The following is a 23,981-nucleotide window of genomic DNA, read 5'->3' as shown; positions in this document are numbered from 1 at the left end:
TTATCTTCGATGTACTATACAATCTATTAAGAAGTTACTAGACTATTACGATTTTCAGGTTTTTTTCAAAACTGACAATGTTTAAGAGTCAATTTTTATTTATTCGACAAAGTCAATACAATAAATGAACACATTTTGAACAACCATTTCAACAAACTTAACTTTAGTTATTACTTTTACAAAAGTAAAATTTTTTCTGCAGAGCCCATCGATCCTTATCGGATCGAGAATGTGAAATCTAATAAAAGCGAGAAGGGAGCCTCCATTTCTATCAGACTTATCGAGGGCCAGAAAGATAGAACTCAGCAAAAGAAAAAATCGAGAACAAAGAGACGAATGAAGTGGAGATGAACAGGGAGTTGCGGGCAGGGAGTTGCGGGCCCCCAAAAAAAAGTTTGAAAAAAGAAGAAATTCATGCGGAGGAAAAAAGATTTGTCAAGTCGGTATTTTCTGCAGTTAAATAGGTATTCTTTCTCATGAGAAGGACCCGAATTGCCGATTTCTTCAAATCTGGCCTTTGCCAGTTTTGAAGAAATCGGCAATTCGGCTCTTTTCAAAGCCATTTTTTCCCTTGGTAAAAAAAAGTTAAATTGAATCATTAAAAATATTTATTTATCTACTTAATTTTAAAAAAAAAATTCATCGTATGTCAAGCATTTAAAAAGTATATTAATATAAATTTTAAAATGTTCGATTGATTCTAACATTTATTCAACGAAGAAGAAGAGAAAGCGTAGGTTTTTGTAAATCAGAAAGCGTTTTCGAAAGTCAAAGCGACTACACGACCATTAGGCTGTGTACACACTAGGCGTTTTTAAACGCGCGTTTTAAAGAACCAAGAGTTCTGCATAGGCATACACACTCAAACGCGCGTTGATAGATTTTTGTTAAAACGTGCGTTTTGCGGGCGTTAGCCGCGCGCTTTGAGATATATGTGCTGCCATGTTACTGTACATTCGATCGCGCGTTTTCGGGTAAAGTGAATATACGTTGGCCGAAATGGAGAACGATCATTTCGATACTAATCTATTTATTGATGAAATCTAAAAGAGACCAACCATTGTCAAATGATTTTATAGATATTCTAAAAGAATTAAAAAACTTGGGTCTATATTGTCTTAGTGTTGAATACAACGTAACAAACATTCCATGCGTCAGTCTATCTCCTGATATTGGGTGCACCCAAAATTCTCTTTGCCTTTGTCATCGTCTTTTATAGCGACGATGGAGGAGGGGCACACAAGCAATTACTTTCACGTCCATTTCCAAACTGAGCCAGTGCGTACGCTCCACTAAACGGTCGTCTAACGCCGAGCTAACTCGCGGTGTTTACGGTGCTAACGCGCGTTTAATGCAACGCAAAACGCCTAGTGTGTACACAGCCTTAAAGATAATTTTTTGAAAGAATATTAAGCACAACGCGACAAGATGGATGAGGCGACAAAACCGGAATTTATAATTCCATCTAGACAGTGACTTTCAACCGTTCTGCCGCGAAAATTATGTAAGTGTGCTGCGAAGATTTTGCAAGGTTCTTAACCCGTCGGCACGCGCGTGCTCCGTAAAATTTAAATTACGCGCGCTGGGTCAAATAGGCACCAATTTAAAAAATTAATTAATAAAAATTTAGCGTCGAAAAACGGGTACTTTTACTTTAATCCAGTTCTAAGATATGTTTGTAGTCGAGTTTAGTCAAAAAATTTTAATTTTGTTATAATTTTTTGATGATTTTAATTTTTTAATATTAGAAGGTAATTATCATAAATTACAAAGTGTCGTGTTTCATCTTCGCTCCCGTTCAAATATATAGTCCTAGATACGCGCCGATGTTTGTTTTTACTTCTACTGATGTTTTCGCTTTTATTTCACCCTCGGCCGTTTTGGTTATAGACGATGGGGAGACGGGCGTCACGTGATCGCTTACCTCACTTTTTACCACAGAAATTATTTTACCTCGAAAGTTTTATTTTTTTTCTCGATTTTAATTATTATTAACTAACTTTTTTTGATAGATTATAATATATATGTGTTTTCTGAAGTTGCAGATATTTTTTAAATTAAGTTTTACGCATTTATGTTTTTTTATTCGCATTTTATATATAAAATATAAAAAAATTCAAAAATTAATTAATTGTTATCAGAAATGCTAAACTATAAGTACGATGTGTTTTACAGTACTATTGCGAATAGATATAGTCAATTATTTTGTAAACATACTTATTATTTTAATTTTTATAAATTATTTAATTTGATTCAACGCGACGCGCTCAAAATCGATTATTTACCGTCGCGCGTTATTTAAGATGGCGGCGGGACCCGATTTAATTACTTCTTCATTTAAGATGTTAATTAGAGAGTGCTATTTTAATTAAATTTTAGACATAATGTATGTTTATTATAATTAATAAATTCATATAAAAATAATATATATTTCTGACTGTAGTTTAAAGCTTACATGCGCAATGTAACGGCAAAATATATAAACCAAATTAACGCAATTTTTTTATTTTTACTGATATACAGTAAATGCTTAAATACTCGATTTCTCTACTATCTAACAGTATAAAATACTTGTTAAAATATAGAATTTATATTTAAATAATAAAAATTCTATTTTTTTATTTAAATTTATTTAAATAAAAAATTTATATTTTTTAAAATTTGATTTATAAATGCAAAAACTAAACTTATAAAATATCAACTCACTATAAATAACTTCAACTTTCCTTTATTGACATCAGATTTGTTAAATTTCACGGAATTGTGCTATTTTTCAACTCTATTATTTATTCTCTGGAAAATAATAGACTCTAATAAGTCTTACTAGAGTCTATTATATAAACTTACTAGTCTTCCACTGTGAAAAACAACAAACTGCTAAACGCTCTATTACTTTGTTTTCAAAAACTTCCTTCTCTGTCAGCCGAGGGTCAAATGGTTAACAAATTGGTTACTTCCACTCAGGGAAATGTGATGGTGTCATAAAACTTTATAAAATGATTAAAAAATATCAATGAAAGAAATTAAATTATTTTCGGTCAAATTTCAGTTTTTTAGAAGTTATTCGCTTTATAATAACGCGATTATAAGCGAAGAAGCGCGCGCCGTAGCTGCAGCTATTTTTAGTAACAGCGACTGGCGGGAAATTTAAAAATTGAAATCCGAGATCACGCGCGCCATAGTGCCGATTCGGCACCAATAATTAAATAAAAATAATGAGACGCTTTAAGCAAAAACTGAATTGCGCATAGTAAAATTGAAGAAAAATTAGACCGGTAATAATTTTTTCAGATTTTTCACACAATTAGGATTTTTACACGAACTAATTAAAAATCGATTGGTGCCTAATCGGCACTAGGCGCGTGCCGACGGGTTAAATAAATTATTTTCGAAAGAAGTCCGAAGAACAATAAGTTTACTTCTGAAAAGTAAATCTTCTTTAATTTGAATATAAATGATTTTCATCACAATTATAAATAAACCTAGGCATAATACAGTGGAAACATGTATCTTTATAATATTCATCGTGTACAACTCTCGGAGAAATCAATCCGAAAAATGAAAACTGATGAACATCAGCTATTCCATTCTGAAATTTTTTACTTAGATAAATACTTAATAAATAATTCTTACCTCATTACACTTGTTTCTGTCTTCAATGTCATCATTCATATCACATTGAAAACTTCCCATTCTATCCTCATCATCATTAAAAACCGCACTCTCTAAATCAATGCTCTTCCCAGAGACTTCTTCTTGTGGTAATATTCCTGTAAGCGTTTCTAAATTTTCCAATTGTTTAAAATTTCCAATAAAGTCACGTTTCCCCTAAAATATATTAATCGAGTATATAAACACAATTGCCTGTATGTTTTTTATATATAAAAATATTGTATACCTGAAAATGTACACAAATTTAAATTCGAAATGTTATCACTTGTTTACCAATTTTTACTAAATTTATCCGTAACAATTAGTCAGATTGCGGCCGAAGTTTTCCTCTCTAAAACCTGAACGTCGAACGTCGATCTCGTAAGCGGCTCTCGACGTTCGCCGTCACGGTTTAGAGTGAAAAATTTCGGCCAAAACCTCGCTATAACTTATTACTGATATGTTCACAAATGAATTTTTAGACTGGTAATGCAATTCCTATTCTATATTTACTTCCGTACGTAGAAAGAAAGACAATGTAACTGTTTTCAAACTCACAAGTGTAAAGTAAATATAAATCACGAAACACTAGTTTTTGTCACAGATTTTTGTTTAACCCAAACACTAGACTGATGCATTTTTTCACAAATTTTCAACACGTATTTACACTGAAATAACTGTCATTCTGCTGAAAATAGCCCTCTTGAATTTTTTTGATACATAGCCCTTAACTGGTATCGTGGGGGCTGCGCGGCCCCCCAGAAAAATTTGCCTGTAGAGAGCAAGTTTGAACAATGTGACAGTTTAAAAGTGCATAAAGGCTAAACAGAACACTCGTTCAGTATAATCAACTCTTATTTATTCATATAATATTTTTTACTTAATTACTACAAAAGATCACAAAAATGTTACAACTTTTGGAGTTTGATTTTTTCAACAATAAAAAAAAATCTACCCTATTGTAAGTTTTTAACAAAAATATTTTTTTTCTTATTATTAAGAAACTAATCTTACAAAAAAGTATCTCTTATAGCTTCTAACTATCATCTGTTAAAAAACCACAGGTAATATAATCACTTCTACTTTTAAGGCTCAGGAACATTTAAACGAATTACGTAGTTCAGTCTTGACAGTTATCGCATAGTATTTTTGTGGTACTATGCACTTTGCAAATAAATTTCAAACAACTGTTGCACTTAGTAGCATATTTACCATCTTTCTTTCTAGCACAAAAATGACAACATACTTTTTTCATGAGATTTCGGCTTGATATAGCAAATTTTATAACATTATCATCTATTAGCAGTTCAAATGATTCTTTGGTAGTCATTTTGAATTTTTGATGCAAGGTTCCGATATCTTTTTTAAAATAATCGAAAAAATGAAAAAAACATAAAAAGACATATCCACAAAAAAAACTAACATAACTGGTATCGTGGAGGCCGCGCGGCCCCCAGAGAGTACGTAGTTCCATCCTGGTAAGTGCTACAGGGCCGAACGTTTGACACTCGCTAAGAGTCGCGACGTAATGAGATTACATAAAATGGCAGCTGTACACGATGCTTAGATTTTTAAAAAATCGTAAAAATACGACGAGTAGGGCCGCGCGGCTCCCACAAAACCAGTTAACAAAATGGCCGATAAATAGATTAAGGATGTCGTTATTGTTATTACCGTAAAAAGTAATTTACAAAACATAACTAATAAAAAATTAACGTATTCACCTTCTTTAACGCTAAAATTTTACACGCAGAGTTTAAAAATTGTATTTGGTGCGTAACTAGAATGCATATCTTGTCTTTCAAGTATTCCATTATACACCTGAAATAGATTAAAAGTTAAAATGTATCGAAATGTTCAAATAGTATATTTTAAATAATTACTTTTCGAAGATATGTTTTGCCACTGGAACATCAACAGCACTCAGTGGATCATCCAGGAGGAAAATATCAGCATCCACATATAGCGCTCTGGAAAATACAAAAATATATGACAATTAATGAATAAATAAAACCATTATTATTGTATCGTTTAATAGTGTTTTCCGTGTGTTATGTTACGAAATAGAAGAGAAAATGTCAAATAAAGTATAGAACACCAGCACACGATGCCCCTATTATCAGGTCACAAAATAACCAGTCTAAAGTGGTTTATGCGATAACCGAAAAATATTCTATTTGTTTTACTTTTAACAAATACACCACGGGGAATTTAAAAAACATTCCTGATAAGTGAAACAATATATATTTCGGGTGACCCTTTTTATCAGTATGTAATCACTAAAATCAAAACCAATATACTTATAAACAATATTTGAATACTTATAAACGATATTTCATTTAAAATGTATTTATTATTGCGGTATATTTGTCTTATTCCTATTAAAATTGTACTTTTATAATTTCCACACATAGAAATTTAATTTTAGGAAAGACCTATCTTACCTTGCTAGATTAATTCTTGCCTTCTGCCCACCGCTCATTATAACTCCTTTTTCTCCTACAATTGTCAGATCTCCTTTAGGAAATAAGCTAATATCCTAAAAATAGTAAAAATAAACATACAAGATAATTATGTTCAACTTATGTGCATTTACAATATTATTAAAACTAAACAAAACGATTGATTTCTAAAAGTATTTGGTTTATAGATGGTGTTTTGATAGATAAATTTGTGTCTTTTGTATTCAAAATCACTATTTAGGCTAATAATATTTAATTTTATGTCATGCCTCCTATAACTGCTTTTTATTAAAGTCCAAGACTACAAAATACACTTTTTTATTTAACATTTTTTTTATTGAGAAACTGCTTGTTTTAGTCTTGATCCAATCACTTTTCGCTTAGTAACAAAGAAAGAAAACACAAGTATAGCTTTTAGGAGTAAAAATTAACTTACCTTTTCCAGAGCCGTTATATGCAAGACTTTTCTGTATTTGTCTTCTTGATATTCTTCTCCAAACAAGATATTTTCTCTGATAGTTGCGTTAAACACCCAAGCTTCTTGAGAAGCGTACGAAATCTTTCCTTTCACGGACACTTTACCGGAAGTAATTGGAATCTCTCCCAACACAGACATTAATAAAGACGTCTATCGAAATTAATGTCATTACATAATTTGATGCGAAATATTTTACATAAATTATATAAGTACATAAACATTTTAAAAGTATTTACGTATTTGTGTAAGAATATTATCTCAATTGTTAATTGCTTTTTTTAAATCGCATGTAATGAAAAGAGGTGATACAACATATTCTATAAATTCGTAGCAGAAACTCTAACATCACATTCATAAATCTGATAAGTTTGTTTGCTCATAAAATCTTTTATGAGCAAACAAACTTATCAGATAATTTTTTATAATGTTACACAAGTATAAATTATGCAATAAGAATAACTTTTGTGTTATGAATAATTTTAGAAAATTTTCTAAGACGTAAGTGAAGTGATATAAATTTCGGTGTTGATAATTTTAGATAAAATATTCATGCCTAAATTGATTATGTTAGATGAACAAAGACTAAAACGTAATTATTCACTTATACATTCAGTTATTCGATCATTTTCACTTGCTTTTAGTCAGTTTGTTTCATGTAAACAATAAACGTAACAGGAGATTTTATAATGAATAAAGCACACGAGTTACATAATACAAATACTTGTTCAACAATTTGTCTTTCTTCTGTACGTTACATAATTAAGATTTGCCGTTTTGTCTAATAAGTACACAGAATGTATATTTTATTTTCAAGAATTAAAAAAAATCCAAATAAAATCAAAAACAGATAAAATTATTTAAATAAGAGGTAAAATTATAAAATTNTATCATTCTGGGGAACATTGATATAATAAATTATCATCTTATGTTCATGATCATGTGACATTCGTTAATCTTAAATGATTCAAACTTGTTCACAGAATACAGATTTACATAATACATGGTAACGTTGGTAGAGAAAAACGATTTCATATACAAGTGGAATCTTTTACAGTTTTGCGTTGAAAAGATTTCGAGTTCGTTGTTAAATTTAACACAGAATATAGTCTATTTCGTAACTTCTCTCCTCTACACGGGTTTTCAATTTACTCAGATTTCGTTATGGACAAGTTTTAATATTTGATATCTATATTTACAATGCAGTTATTAAAATAAGCACAGCTAACGTTAAAAGTTATAAATCAGAAATATTAATAATAAACAATAAATTCATTTATGATAATGTCTCAGGCAAGCCAGAATATCACAGGGAACACACTTTCTGTCTATACAGCAAATGTGAAGTGCTCTGAGCTTCGAGACAAAAGAAATTCGTGGGAGCCTCTACGAAAATACTGTACGTACTTGGAAATACAAATTTGTTAAAAGTACGTACCTGGGAATTAATTTCTTTGAAAGATTTTTCAATAGTTTAAGGTTAAAATTCTTTTAAAACGGTTTTAGTATTTACAGCACACAAATTAAAAAATTTTCGGTTAATAGACTTTCAAGAGTTTTTTACAATGGATCACTTTTACAACTAAATTCCCAGGTACGTACTTTTAACAAATTTATCTATCGGTAAACTACCTTTTGTTACATAATTCATATTTACCAGTTGATTATTTGTCTGTAAATTAGGACATTGTAAAAAGAACATTCGGATTTTTAAGGTTTGTAATAGTAAGTGGAAAAACTTATGAATTTATGTAATATGTAAAATAAAACGCAAATTTATAAAATCTGTAAAAACGCTCAAGATCAAAACCGGATATATAATGTCCTATAAATGTATATGCTTTCTGTGTTAAAAAAGTTGTGATAATCTGAAGGTATTCTTGAAACACTTTATATAATTTTACCCTCAACAAACGTAATAAATAATTTACTTTAATTTCACTTAAAAGTATTTAAAATTGATAAAAATTAGAATAATTAATAAAACATAACCTAATAAAGTTATAAAACTTTAACATCCTGAAAAACTGCTATGTTACGTAACCGTTTCCAAGAACCGAGGATGTTTTGCTTCCTTCCTCCACACCTCGTATCTTAGAATTTTGCACACCACCTGCTCAGATGTCATAACTCATTTCTAGAAATTATTATTATGAAATAATTGGGGATAAAAGGACGAGTTTGCCGACACTCGGGGAGTTCGTTCAAAATATTGCCAAAGTGAGTGCTCCTCCTTCAACAGCTGTCCTCCGGACTCGCCACCTTAGGAAGAGAATCACCGAGATACAAGGTCTCAACATGAACAACGAGGTAAAAGTTTATTGTAAACTCTCTCTCTTTCGGGGTAGGTTAATATAACACAGAAATAGGGATAATCCATACCTAAGTACTTATCATATTGTTATTCCTTTGTGTATCCATTATATTTTGTTGCAGTATTGTTAGCAATGATTAAACTGTTAATTTTATATTATACTACTTCCGTTGTCGAGTATCTGTTCTGTATGCACAGACCCCACACAGAATCTTACCACTCGGGTTCTGAGAAAAATTAAGCCATCCAGTGACAAAGTGAGCAGGTCTAACAGATCTGACGATTAGAGGGCCTGGACCCTCGTCCGTATTCTCACAAAGTGCTTATGGTACGTCACGCAAAAAGAATTATTGATTTAACATTAAGATAATTTCTATGTTAAGCTGTAAAAGAAAAATGAATTTATGTACTGTATAATATTTTGATATTTAGTTGACTAAGGAGGGGGAGTGCCCGAAACGTGTTATTGTACTTATAACCGTATCAACTAAATAAAGATGGAATACCGCCAGATGTTCAAATAAAAACACACCTTGCGCTAGTAAATCAAAGAAATAAGACAACACGGTTTCAGAAGATTTAAAATATAAATTTAAAAAAGCCAGTGACGATCTACGTGAAAATCCTTTTAATTGATATTATGCTTATGTCCTTTTTGCACATTCTTGTGTACTAAAGGAGTCTTAATTCACCAGAATATCTGAAGTAAGCACAAGCATAATATAACTAATTAAGGACAAAAACCATATATTATCCTTCTAATTGATGAGTATTGTTATTATTGTTAATTAATCTATTTTAAAATTATCGAGTTAAACAAATCGTAAAAAACATTATTTTTATTGCAGAACTTATATTAAATTTGAAGCCATGTCTTACATTTTTCCACGCAGCTGTAACACTATCCATTCGTATCTCGTATTCGGTTGAATTTTCTCTTTCTCCTACAGTTTTCAGTGCATTGTTCTCTCTTTCTTGAAGGAGGAGAAAATCCTAAATTAAAAATTCTAAACTGTTAGCGTTTTAAATGAAAGTTTGTACACAAGCTGAATATAAACTAGGAGATTAAGTCGATTTTCGACTTCTCCGAGATAAATTACGTGCAATTGAAAAACTCCACAAATTTTTTAAAACAGCTGATTTATCGATAAACACATCTATTGATTAAGCGTGACATTAAATGGTTAAGTTGATTTTCAAACATTTTCAAGATAGAACCTTTTGCCTTATGTTAGTAAAACTTGTGCTGAATAATTATATATTACGAGTTCTCGGACATTAGAAAAATGAGTTATTATAACAGCGAACAAGCCAAAGAACCAAACAAACTAATTCTCCCTCTTGAAACTGCTGAAGAGTATTGATAATGTCAGCATATCATTCTGGGGAACATTGATATAATAAATTATCATCTTATGTTCATGATCATGTGACATTCGTTAATCTTAAATGATTCAAACTTGTTCACAGAATACAGATTTACATAATACATGGTAACGTTGGTAGAGAAAAACGATTTCATATACAAGTGGAATACTAATACCAGGATTTATTCATAAAAACTTTTGTAGTTTTGCGTTGAAAAGATTTCGAGTTCTTTGTTAAATTTAACACAGAATATAGTCTATTTCGTATCTTCTCTCCTCTAAACGGGTTTTCAATTTATTCAGATTTCGTTATGGACAAGTTTTAATATTTGATATCTTTATATACAACAATATTAATAATTATATGTTGATATCTTCGAATTATTTCTGAATTAGTATTGCTGTAATAAAATATGAAAAGAATAATTTTAAAATTGTTCGTTACCTGTATCCTTTTTAACGAAACCAAAATTTCTGCAACAAATCCCACTGCTTGAGAAAACAGAATAACAATGTTGCTGCAGACATACATTGAAAAAGTCATTGTGACGAATATAATTTCGGCATTTAATTGTCCTCCATTTAAAACGAAAGCGAGATATGCGAAAAGAGTAAATAATTTCGATATAGGATACGACAATATATACGATATTCCGCTTGCGTACAAAAACTTTCGAATCTTTTTCATTTCTTTCCTGCAAACAGAAACAATTAAAAATACAAATTGTAGAACTTAGAATGTAATTATTTAAAGCTAAACACATTAGCGTGTTTAAATTACAATAAATCATGTGTATACCGGAATCAGACCGTGTTAAATATTTTCTCCAGTTTGGGATGTTTATGCTCTAAACAGCATTTATTTTTTAAAACAGAAAAACGCTTCTGTAAATGTTTTTTCTCATTGGGCAATTAAGCGTTGTATTTCTGTTCCGTTTTATACGGATTTTAATATAGTTCCTTGTACTTACGCTCTGATTTTTTCTATTAATGCGGCGTATGGCAATTCCCAGGTGTACATCTTGATTAACCTCATATCAGCAATCATTTCATTCAACAGATTCAATCTTTCGTCTCCCAATACAGCTGCTTGTAATCTATTATGGAATTATATATATATATTTTTTTTCTTATAAAAAGATATAAACTTAAATACTGGACACATATTTTATATCTAAAGTCAATGTTACATGTTAACAAAGCCCTTTATTTTTCTAGCACTGAATATTATAAAAGTTTTGTTTATGCTATTTCAACAACTTTTTATACTAAACTCTTATGAAAAAAACAAGCACGATATGCAAATTTGTAAGTTTTATTAGATGATTTTTTTGTATAATTTCAGTGTGATAAGCAAATATCCAAACATGAGTACAGTACACATTGATTCTGTTCGAAATATACAAATCAAATTATACGTAGAAACAGGTGTTTTATAGTGTGTTTGCATAATTTAATTACGAACATGACAGTAACATTCCAGTTCGTTCACTATGTCCCAAAGACGTCATTTCGGTGATGGTCAAACATGGCTGGCAAGCCTTGGGTAGGCTAGAATCTGGTAAAGCTATTGAAAAACCTTATCAATTTTTCAGTCAATGATGTTGTAATTTCATCCGTAAACCCAATTCCATGTTTCTGGAACAGTAAGCAGAAGGCCGGCTTGAGCCGCTCTCGAGTTAGAACATTTTCCGATGACTATTACCTAATATTGCAACAGGAAGGCAACACACCTGCATTTACCTGCAAGTCTGGTTACATCTACAGGGATACTTAAAACTGTGACTACTGTAAGGAGAGATTGCATGCACATGATTTTTATGCGCGAAGACCAAATATTTTTCTTTCGTTGTTTTTCAGGAAGAGTGAAGCCGTTTACAGTTGCTTCAGGAACCAGTCACTTCGAGTATACACGATTAGAGAATGTTCTGTTAAACAATGAGTCATCATTTGCTTTACAGTCATCAACAAGCTTTTGAGTGAAATCCGACTAATTCTCGGAATCAATCGACGAAGTTCGTTTTGCTGTAGGAGGGATGGTGAATGATGTGGAAGAAAACGAATGAAACAATAACAGCAAGAGGTGTGTATAATTAAGATTTGTTAACGAACAGAATACAGGTATAACAATAATTGAAAACATAATACATTAATTTTTACAATTAAATATATACGCCTATATGTTACTTGAAATAAAAAAAGTATATTATTTTAATATGAAAATAGTCAAAATGGTTGCAATATCAAAAAATTGAAGAGGTAAATATTTTGCTTTTACTAGATTGTAAACTCAATGTTGTTATTGTACGGTATATTTACTAGGATATCGAAAAAATGTTTGTGCCTTGTTACACTTGTATGGACGAAATCCACTGAGTATCGAAAAATTGTAATTTCTGAAATAATCTGGGTACAATAAAGTTGTTGATTTGCTATTAATTATACAGTTTGTGGATATGATAAATTCTAGAAAACAACCGGTTATTTGAACCAGTTTCTTACTGAGATTGAAAAAACAGAATAAAAGCAAATGACAAATCAAATTTTTTAACATGTTATTTGCTGAAAAAACGTTCAATCGTTCAACAACACTTACGACCCGCTGCACATAATTTTCAAATATAAAATACACGTTAACCGTTGTAAATGGAATATTCTCGAAACAACTCTTTTCAAACCTTGAATAAGAATTTTTTTACGAATCTTGCAGCGTGCGATGAATTTAAATAAATTAAACGCACTACAAAAACAAACAAATTGTAACTAGATAAACTAATGTCGAAAAAATAAATAACCCAATCGCAAATATAATGAACAAAAATCTCAATTAAAAATTTTAGAAAAACGTTTTTAAAAATTATGAAAAACCAAGCAGATGAGCCCAGCGTTACTTAGGCAAGTAAGATAATTCTCGTTATAATGAAAAATGAACTGACTTGATGACAACCTTACTGAAAATAAAATGATTAATTTTACATTCTAAAATCTAAAAAAAAAACTTGTTTGAAACATTGTTCATGAGTTACACAAAAAGTGGAAATGCTTAGAAAAGTTATTAATTTTTACAATGTATACTATATGTGCCACTATTTACTTTTATTTTCTATTATTTTAACTTTATACTGAATAAAACAAACTTTCTTCTCTATTTCCCTAGGAAAATTAAATTTCCAAAAATTTCTTATTAATGTGCATTTCATTGTGTACCCTACTAAAACGCAGTTAATGTTAAAAAAAATTCATTTCAAATAGTACATTAGAAGCTAAGTTTTTAGGATAACCCTTAATCCTCTCCTTCTCCCCCCGCTGAGGTAATTTTGAAAAATCCCTTCTTATAGTACATTCTCGTAACAAACAATAACTGTGTACCAAATTTCAACTTTTAACGCCTAACCGTTTGGGATCTGCGCTTATTATTATGTTGAGTTTAGTGGTTATACTCGGTAGTCGTGGCTGTGTACTATACTGGACCAAAGACAAAGCATTAGCAACCAAAAAACTAAAATCAAATAAGTGTGTCAGTATCTGTATTCAAGAATTTCCAAACAATATGGCAAGTATTCAATATAATTGCCTTCTGTAGTGTGCTGTAGTTTTATTCAATTGTAATATTCCCAGGCTTTTGCATAGTGTGTGCGGTGTAAAACTCATAGAGAAAAAAACAATAAGTACAATAAGCACTCTACCCATATCCATATTCCACAGATGCCTGTTTCCTGCGCAATTTCTGTATACTTGCTAATTATTTCAGTAAATGTGAGTAGTAGTGATTCGACACATACTGAGCACAAAATAAATTTTTTTAAGATAAATCTTATGCACAAATTTTAATTAAATTGATTAATTAATTTAATTTAATTAATTTTATTTTAACAATAAGACAAAGTTTCTATATTAATTATTAAATGCTTTAATATTCGAAAAAATTAAAACACGACAATTGTATGAAATAATATAACACCAAAACAAAATTATTTTTGAATTTTTTTTATTTTTACATTAATAGATTAAATTAGTTTATTTTATTTAAGCTTTTCCAGTTTTTTCATTCACTATATCTAAAACATGATATATACCTGGTCTAATTTCTGATATTTTATAAAATAAAATTACAAATAATTTTAATATTTAGAAATTAATAGATTAATTTTTTTGCTAATAAAATATACTTGCTACTTTTTAACAGAATCTATATAAATGTCTATTACAGCTTCTATAGGACTGTGTAATGTTTTATGGCCAACTGTCGTTAAATAATTTCATGAATTAAAACTTCTTACACATGCTCTTTTTTGAGACAAAATTCGGCATATTTAAGTGTAAAAATATCTATGATGTTAACACCTTCAGAAAATTTGACGTATAAATTTTTAAAGCTTGTTGTCAATTCAACAAAATGGCATACTTAATTAATGTCTTATCATCTGTAGTGTGTTGTATCACAATGGTATAGTGTATTGTACAAGTGGGCATATCAGTCAAAGATTATTAGAGTTTTGCACTGCAATCATTTTGTGAAATTTTAGAAATATTCTGCAATTTTATATATTTTGATTATGAATTATTTTATACATCCAAGAAAATTAAAAGATGATTACGAATTTGAATTAAATTAATTTTATTTTAACAATAAGTTTAATTATTAAATGTTTCTAACAATTAATTATTTTTTCTAGATGAGTATGTGTCAGATTTTTTTCTAATTGAATGAAAAAACTGTGAAAAGCTTAAATAAAATAAACTAATTTAATCTATTAATGTAAAAATAAAAAAAAATTCAAAAATAATTTTGTTTTGGTGTTATATTATTTCATACAATTGTCGTGTTTTAATTTTTTCGGATATTAAAACATTTAATAATTAATATAGAAACTTTGTCTTATTGTTACAAGATATTTTATGAAAACTAAAACGAATTAAAAAGTGTTATTATTATAATTTATCCGAGAGATTTTTTATCTGAAATTATTACAAATTAATTTTATAATAACTAGAAAGAATATATTAAACTTTTCTTATTGCTAGAATAAAATAAAGATTTGTGATCGAAAAATTAATTTTGTGATCTGAAATAATTTCATTTGAAAAATTTTTATTTTCAATTTTAAAAATTATTTGTAATTTTAATTTATTTAACATCTGAAAATAATTTTGTGATCAGTATGTGTCAAACCACTACTACTAATGTGTTTTGTATATTGCTAGTGATTTGAATGGATGTCTTTAATGTAGATGATTTTATTGTGTTTGTCAGAGTTACTGCTTTATGTAATGTGATATTTCTTGTCTTTTGTAGAAAAACTCTCGCAGTGATTATATTTGTATGTGGTAACGGTTAACTATGTCATTCATGCCACGTTCGCCATCTTTACGTAGAAGAATTAATCTTTCTGTTGTGGATTTAGGATAATGTTGTTTTTGCTTAGTAAGTGTTGTTTTGATTTCATTTGAAGTTGCTCGAGATCTGTTTGAGTCCAATGTATAACTCCAAAAGAGTATGTGAGTACTGGGATGACATATGTGTTTATTGCTTTAACTGTGTTTTTTGCATTTAAATGTGTTATGGAAATAGCATTTATCTTACTTTGGTATTCCTTAATTAATCTTTGCTTTATTTGTGTATGTTCTGTTAGAATGGCCTGTTGGAATCCTAATTACTTGTAGAACTCGCCCTCTTTTATGAATTCAATAAGGTCTCCATTTCCAAATGCAAAAACTTCTTTTTTCAGAATTTATTTTTCTATGCGAAGTGTTTTGCATTTATCTAGGCAAAACTGCATTTGTATGTCCTTGTTGTATGAATAAGTAATTTACTGAAGTTAATGAAGTTGTTTTTGGGTGAATGCATAAAGTTTTATGTCGTCCGGGTACATGAGATGTAACAGCGTAAACTGTGTTGTTTTATTCATGTCTGATATTGTATCCATTAATCTGTTGGATAATGGGTTCAGGGCTAGGCAGAACCAGAGAAAAATCAAGAAATATCCTTGAAAGTTCCTTGCTTAATGAATATTTGGTTTGTTTGTATGGAAGTGTTACTAACCCTGAGATGTAGTGTTGTTCTCCAGTGCTGCATAGTGTTTTAATAGAATGTAATGAGTGATGGATATATTTTGTACATGTGTAGAATATGTAGCAGTTAACTGTGTGAAACGCTGTCGAATGATTTTCTATAGTGTATATAAGCCATGTGTATGTTTCTGCGTTATTTGTGTGCTTGACGTGGAATGACTGAATCTATGAGTAACTGTTCTTTGCATTCCCTATGATTTCTTTAGTAATTTTTTTCTTGTTCCATAAGAATGTTGTGTTCTTCAATATGTTTGTATATTTTGTTTGCAATGCAGGATGTTAATAATTTGTAGAATGTTGGAAGACATGTAATTGGTCCGTATTGTGTGAGGTCTGTGGTATTGTTGTTTTTAGGTTTCATGTAGGTGATGCCCTGAGTGAGAAATTTTGGCATGTCTTATGGATTGATGATGGTGTGTGTTCGGTGTTTAGCTAGTTCCTGCTGTAGTGGTGTAAACTTTTTATACCAGAAATTGTGAATGTTGTCTACACCATATGTGTTCCAGTTATGTGTTCTGTTAAATCGTAGCGGATATTGTCTACGTTTATTTCAGCACAAGGCATAGTTGGTATATTGTGCAAGTTTTTATTCTCCTCCTCAATCCAGCCTGCATCAGCATTGTGTGTGACAGCACTGAACAAAAGAGAAGACCAATAGGTTGTTAGTTCTATTGTTAGAGTGCTACTGTGCCGTGTCCCAGTTTTTATTCTGGTACTAATTTGTCCGTAAAAGTTTTTCTACTTGTTTGTAATTGTAAATAACTTATTTATTGTTTTCATAGTGTATATGTTTTGTATCATTTGAGTCTATGTGCTTTGGCTGAAATTTTTGTTTTAGTGTATCAAGTGTATAAATGAATTCTGTAATGTGTGTGTTGTTATGTTCATGTTTTATGTGCTTTGATTTTCATTAAAATATTTGAGTTCTTTCTTTACTTTGTTTTCATTTCATATCAGCACACTCTGCTATACCTTTTGATTTGTTCTTGGATGCTGTTTAATCAGTCTGGCGATAATATGGTGTTTGATAATATCACGTTACGAATAAACAGATATCCTACAATAAAGTTAATAATTAACACATTGTTGAACCAAATGGACATTCGCCATGATTCATGTGCGTATAATATTTATTTTCCAAACATATTTTATGTATAATTTCACACGAATTAACACATTCCAAAAATAAAAAGCATGTTTCTAAATATAGTTTTTGCCTATACAAGCAACTATTTTATTGTTTGTTTACTTAATCCTCTGGTCTTTCTAATCATAATATGGCTACAATGGATTAGGTCAGGCCTTTAATTTATTGTCTGCATATGCCGACCCTCATCTAGCATTTGCGTATCATCAGAAATTCTTGGGTTGCGCGACCGGATTCGAATCCTAGCATCCCCGATCATTTTGATAACATGTTGGCCATTTTACCATTACTAATACAAGCTAATGTAGCATGGATATCGATTAAGTACATAACATTTTATGTATTTTAAATACACGAATTCTATTTCTATTAAATTAAGTAAATAATGATTTGTTTATTTTATTTACAAATACTGTACGATTATATAATTTGAAATAATAGTTACCTCAATTTAGAATATAGTTTACTCAAAGCAATTTGTATAGGAAAATAGAGAAATATGACTAGGAATCCAATTATAATAGTCCATCCATAATATTTCCACAACATGGCTATCGAAGTAATGATGAAAAAAGGCGATATAAATAAAAGTGATAGGGAGATAACTTTCTGTAATAAATAGAAATGTTATATAGGTTATACCTAATAACTATTCATTTGATAAAAATTAATATAAATTTTAATATAATTATTTTTGAAATCATAAATTAGCCTATATAATAAACCTATTAAGCATGCATGTACTACTTTTGTTTTTACAGTACCAGACAAGATCTTTATTGTTGCAGCACCAGAGTGTTCAAGATTATTGAAAATGGCATATTACTGGATTTGTGTGTTTTCCAAAAATTCTTAAGTTATATGTGTTATCAATGTGGCAGATGGTATATTTTGTATGTGTGCATTTTGTTGCATTTTTTAATCGATTATCTCCAGTGCTTTGTCACTGTAAAGATTACAGACAGCATGTCTATATAGTTTTAAAAATGACTGATAATTTTGTAAAAGTTATAGGAATATGTTCTTGCATAGAATCATATTCACGAATACATGACATTCATATTTCAGGCATACAGTACATACTGAACTGTCCCACACATTTTCTTCTACTCGCTAAGAGTTACAAATGGATCCAAATGAATTTTTTACAAATGGATATAATTTCAGAAATGATGTCAGAGAGAAAAATTGCTCCGTTACAAAGACTATCTTTTGACAATGAATTACATTTAGATAATAACGTATGTGTGCAGGCCAGGGGTTCTGAACTGGGGTCCATGTAACATTACTGGAGTCAACAGAAAAAAACTACCGAATTGGGGATTCACGATGATATTTTAGTGGTCCATAGGGTAATTCTATTTCAGAACAATTGTTTTACTTAGAATTAAATTTGTACAATGTATACACTATATATTCAATTTATTTATTACTGATTTTTTGCATAAGGGTTAAAATATAAATTATTTAAAATATTGAATACGTAAACGACATATCTATACCTTATTGACAAAGGTCAAACAGAGATTATAAAACCGGGGTCTGTTAGGAGAATCTTATACCATCAGCCTGGTGTTACTTAACAGTAACATTTTTGAACGTTTTGCATCAGTTTGTTTCAGATTTTGAAGATTAGGAAAAAGGCTATAAACTTCAAAGGAAATCAGTTTACTTTAATCCTAACATTCAGTTCTGTGAAAACTCCATCTTGACAAAGTAAGAAGTATTAAAAGTGCTAGTTTATAAATATAGTAGTTACTTTTTCTGAAATCCAGAGCTTTAGTATTAAAATATTTTTCCAATTTGAAACAATGTAACAAAAAAAATATAAGGTTTATTTTCTGTGCAATGTATGGGGGGTTCACAAAAATGAATTAAAATGAAAAGGGGTACATAAATAAAAAAATGTTGAGAACACCTAGTGTTTTTTTTAAAACTCGTTCCACCCTGTGGGCACTAATAGGGCCTTTTCTTGCAAGCCCATTATGGGTTCGGCTAGGCCCACAATGGGACTGCCGGGTGGTGAAGGAAGGTGCCCGACACATTCGAACAGACCACCCCCTGAAAAATTGCTACGGATTTTTCGACCCGTTCAGATTCGTACCCGGGTCACCCAGAGCGGTAGACTGCCACCTTGACCGCTCGGCCATACGAATGCTGAAGCCCTGGTCTTGACAACTATACACAAGATATTTCAGGCACTGTGATAATGCAGCAATAAACGCGTTGGATTGAAATTTTTCATAGTTTGGTGAATATACAAGGAATTACATTATGTATATACAGTATTTTCTTTAACTTTTGTATAATTCCTAATATATATACTCTTAGCAATGTGTTTTTTGGTATTATTTTTATTTTCTTTTATGGTATTTATAAACAAAACAGTCTGATTATAATTTTTCTACACATATTGTATAACTCTAGATCAGTGTTTTTCAACCTGTGGGTCGCGACACCCAGGGGGGTCGTGAAGTCTTACACGGGGGGTCGCGGGTAAAAGAAAAAGACAAGTGTTTGTAGGTCCTACATTACATTAAAAAAAACTACAATTTCAGCGAGAAGGCTATATCTGTTTATATACAGTACAATTGGTTTTTGATCGACATTCAGGTCTCAACGATGGGTGTAGCCAGAGATGGGCCCGGGTGGGTACGAGCCACCGCAGAAAATGATAGCCGTAAAAAGTGTTGAGCTGACTTGTACTGCAAAAAGAAGTAATAAGTAGAAAAGTAGAAGTTGGAAATTCTCATCCTAAAAAAAAAAAAGCTTCAACAGCATCCCGAGCCCAATGTTATAATGAAAAGGATGTTTCATACGTTATGTGTCTTAAGTTATTGTCGATTCTTTTCAAATTCTCGTTTTAATCAATAATTTTTCTCAACAGAAAGAAAATTAAATATATAGTTTTTAAAATCACTGATATAGTTTTAATATGGCCCTAGGGGGTCGCCAGAATTTTTTAACTTGTAAAGGGGTCGCGTATTCAAAAAGGTTGAAAAACACTGCTCTAGATAATTAGTATTATGGGGAGTCGGGGTAATTAAAGTTAGTTTCTCACTCTTGTTCGGCCTCGAGTTAGTCATGCTAATGACAAAATTTATATACTTTTCCGAAAAAGAGGGATCGTTGATTCATGAATTCTGGCGTAGAGTTGAGCTCAACAACGAGACTATTTAAAGCAAGAAAACAAAATTTAATGATGACAAAAATATAAAAAACAAATTAATCGGTACCTAAAAAAATGTTATACTTTTTCTAATCCGAGAGACAGAGAGCTTACAACAACTTAGACATACTACCGTAATTGAATGTGTCAATGGCAGTCTTCTTATTCTGTGATTAAGGCGGAGAATTGTTGTGGCAGACGAGACTCAAGGTAGTGGATGAGAGTGAGGGAACTCTTGCAAACATGGCACCTTCGATTTACGGAGGACTGCGTGTCTCCTATGGCAATGTCATTTTTCTGTTAACTGCCTCGAATGGCGGGAAATCGCCCCTTTTATGTGTGTACGTGTTATATATCATTATTTACTTATTAATTATTGTTTTAGCTGTTTAATAAATGTTAGATTTTTACTGGTAACAACATAGCGACCCTACTTATACACCATAAACTTGAATTTTCAAAAGACTACAGATATATGACACACAAACACACACAAACACACAAAAACATTATGTATGCTACAAACTTTTGACTGGCCTATGTTATATAAGTGCTGAATGACTCAGGAGGGCAGCCTTCAGATTGGCACTAATTTTAACTATTATGATAAATAAAACTATGTTATGTATTGGAACATGGTGTATACCGCTTAAAATATTTAAATACTTCTCACCTGTTAATTTGTAATAAACATGCTATCACATGTTTACAAAAACCAGACAGCCCCTCTTTGCTCGTGAATTCTCCCAGTAATTGAGATGTATTAAAATAACAATATCTGAGATTTCAACACTAAAGCAACAACATGAACTTCAGAGTTGTTGTTAGAGTTTAATCCAGAAAATACGATGTGTCCAGCATCCAAAACGGTTTCACCTACAAGATAACGTTTCCCGTCGCCGATTAGACTAGTATTTGACATAAATTCAATGACTTGTTCACCATTTGGTCCTCGCAGTAGTCGTCGCCTACAGAAACTAGATCGGCTCAGGCACTAAACAAACACATGGTCGGTTCCTTACTAGGGTTGCCATCTTTTTAAAATCGCTGACCCGGACAGCAGGTGAGGTTTCTTCGAACAGAAGTTCCTAATGCATGCGTATATCATTTTGCAATGCGAAGAATAATTTGCAGTGCATGCCGGTTCTAAACCAGTTACAGTTAGAGAGTAAAGAGACTTGGATAGGAGTAACGCAAGTGATCTAGGTCTATTGGATATCGGAGGTGTATATGATTACAAATGAATTGTACAAGAAAAAAAAAAGAAAAAGGTCGACAGCTTCTTCACGATACCCCCGGACAGCGGGTCGGATGGTAACACTATTCCGTGCTCATTTCAATCGGTCCGAATCGTAAATGGACGAAAATATGAAATAAAATGGTACAACTTGCACAACCTGGAGAAATATTAACTAACCCCGGAGCCCGGAGATAACTCACTTAATCCCGGAGTCTCCGGGTCAAATCCAGACAGGTGGCAACCCTATTCCTTACCTGTTTCGACAGCCATCTTGGCTCAAAAACAGCGTCCACTGTCAGATTTGGCGCTTGCCAATTATGATAACTTAAAGAACGTCTATTCTGAAACAACGGCCTCACCCAAAAACGATTCCTGCGTTGCTTTAGTTTGACGAGTGCAGCAAGCAAAAAAAAATTGTCTAGCAAAAAGCCGAAACATCATATCAGCTCAGGAATTTTTAATCGTAAAACGATTAAAAATTCCTAAGTACACGGTATAGAGAATTATTTAAAAATATCAAGAAACTAGTAAAATTTACGTACAAAACTCAACTGGATGGCCAAGAACTATAATAAAAACAGATCACACTAACCTTCGTAACATTATTTTTATGAATCGAAATGCAACATTCACTGAATTAGTGATCGAATAGAATATAGTTACCAGTAAGGAAGTAATAAATAAAACTAGTATCGAACCGTAGAATCTTGGCTACACTTTATACGAGGTAAAAAATGATACTATTTTTTTAAAACAATAGTCACGTGGGATCTGTTTACATAGATAAAGGCGAAAACCTCTTCTCACAAAAACACTAATAAAAGAGCGATTGAAGAGGACCTAGAGCACACATGCCAGATACAACAACAGTGAAAGCCGGTTATTTATAATGATCACGCGAAGTTTCGAGTCTGCATTAAAAGCAATTAGGAAAATTGAAATTATCAGAAAAAGAGAAAATGCATTCAATTGTGACTGTGTATGGCGCAGTATAAAAGTCGCAGCAAGCAGTATAGTGTGGGGTTGCGTGTCAGCGAAGATATGAAAAATTTTTCTTTTAATTAACAAAGGGGATTAGTGAATGCAGCGAAATACTCACAAATTCATAAAGAAAATCTGCCACTATCATTAAAAGTTGACTATATCACTTAGTATTATTTTCTAGCAGAATAGTGCAGTTGCCACACTTCTAAAAGTACACTACCATCGACACTTGGCTGGCCCAACGTAATATGAAAACAAGAAAATGCCCATCTAGCAGCCCTGACCTTTCCCTATAGAGAATATATGATGTAAAATTAAAAACGTGTTAATAAGAGTCCTCAAGAAAATGTGCATGGTTTAATCAAAAATCAAGTAACTTTCGTGTGAAATCACTCGAAATGAGGGCCAGGCTCTTGTTGACACAAAGAGCGATCGTACAAAAGCTGTTGTATAAGTCAATTGTAAAAATACTTACTTATAATCAGAGTTTAGCGATGTAAAATAATCATAAGTATAAAAAATTTTTCTCGTCGATATTACTGAAGATATATTAAATAGACTTTTAAAATGACTTTTTGTCCGAAATGTTTTTGTCGAGATTATATAATACACCGACGAAATATATGGGTTCACGTGGTATACATTAATCAAACATGTTGTTTAGAAATTGTTTTTAACTTACATTTTGGAATTTGCCGACGTCGTTTGCTAGAAGATTTACCATTTGTCCCACATTCGATCTTTCCAGAGACGAAGGACTTAACCTAATTGCCTGCAAATGAAAGTTTTATATAGAATAAATATTTTTAGAAAATTATATCATCATTTAATAAAAAATACGAGAATAATATTTCGTAAAGTTCTCAAACAATCTAATTGATTAAATTTTCTAACAATATACACTTTTTTAAGTTATAAATCATTATCAACTTTCTTTGGTATTTTGCAGTTAAACATTTTGACTTTATTTTATAAACGTAATAATAATACTCAGGATATGATAATCCATAATACACTTTCAATAATAATTATTAATTAAATAAATAATTCCCATGACCTCACCGAGGGATATTGCTTTAAAAGAGTTGTCAGCAGCTGAA

The 23,981-nt window shown here is 31.1% G+C and overlaps 2 protein-coding genes across 3 annotated transcripts in view; both read right to left on the bottom strand.

Annotated features, from left to right (window-relative positions):
- Positions 1 to 23,981, bottom strand: part of LOC111628947 (multidrug resistance-associated protein 4-like) — a 206,376-nt gene that overhangs the window by 24,617 nt on the left and 157,778 nt on the right. For both annotated transcript variants that reach the window (XM_023372804.1, XM_023372805.1), the window contains exons 10-14: positions 6,550 to 6,741; positions 6,096 to 6,190; positions 5,535 to 5,621; positions 5,376 to 5,472; positions 3,634 to 3,828 (exon numbers count right to left, since the gene is read on the bottom strand). In XM_023372804.1, the coding sequence (XP_023228572.1) occupies positions 3,634 to 3,828; positions 5,376 to 5,472; positions 5,535 to 5,621; positions 6,096 to 6,190; positions 6,550 to 6,741 (666 nt within the window). The remainder of the gene's footprint in view (positions 1 to 3,633; positions 3,829 to 5,375; positions 5,473 to 5,534; positions 5,622 to 6,095; positions 6,191 to 6,549; positions 6,742 to 23,981) is intronic.
- LOC111628950 (multidrug resistance-associated protein 4-like) overlaps positions 9,586 to 23,981 on the bottom strand; it is a 34,459-nt gene continuing 20,063 nt past the window's right edge. The window contains exons 4-8 of the mRNA XM_023372810.1: positions 23,564 to 23,653; positions 17,934 to 18,097; positions 11,241 to 11,366; positions 10,715 to 10,964; positions 9,586 to 9,895 (exon numbers count right to left, since the gene is read on the bottom strand). Of these exons, the coding sequence (XP_023228578.1) occupies positions 9,707 to 9,895; positions 10,715 to 10,964; positions 11,241 to 11,366; positions 17,934 to 18,097; positions 23,564 to 23,653 (819 nt within the window). The 3' untranslated portion in view covers positions 9,586 to 9,706. The remainder of the gene's footprint in view (positions 9,896 to 10,714; positions 10,965 to 11,240; positions 11,367 to 17,933; positions 18,098 to 23,563; positions 23,654 to 23,981) is intronic.

This window comes from Centruroides sculpturatus, unplaced genomic scaffold (genome assembly GCF_000671375.1).
Source record: "Centruroides sculpturatus isolate CEXI.00-Female unplaced genomic scaffold, Cexi_2.0 scaffold513, whole genome shotgun sequence".
Lineage (NCBI taxonomy): Eukaryota > Metazoa > Arthropoda > Arachnida > Scorpiones > Buthidae > Centruroides > Centruroides sculpturatus.
The sequence above is the reverse complement of the archived record's forward strand: the minus strand, read 5'-3'. Positions and strand labels throughout refer to the sequence as shown.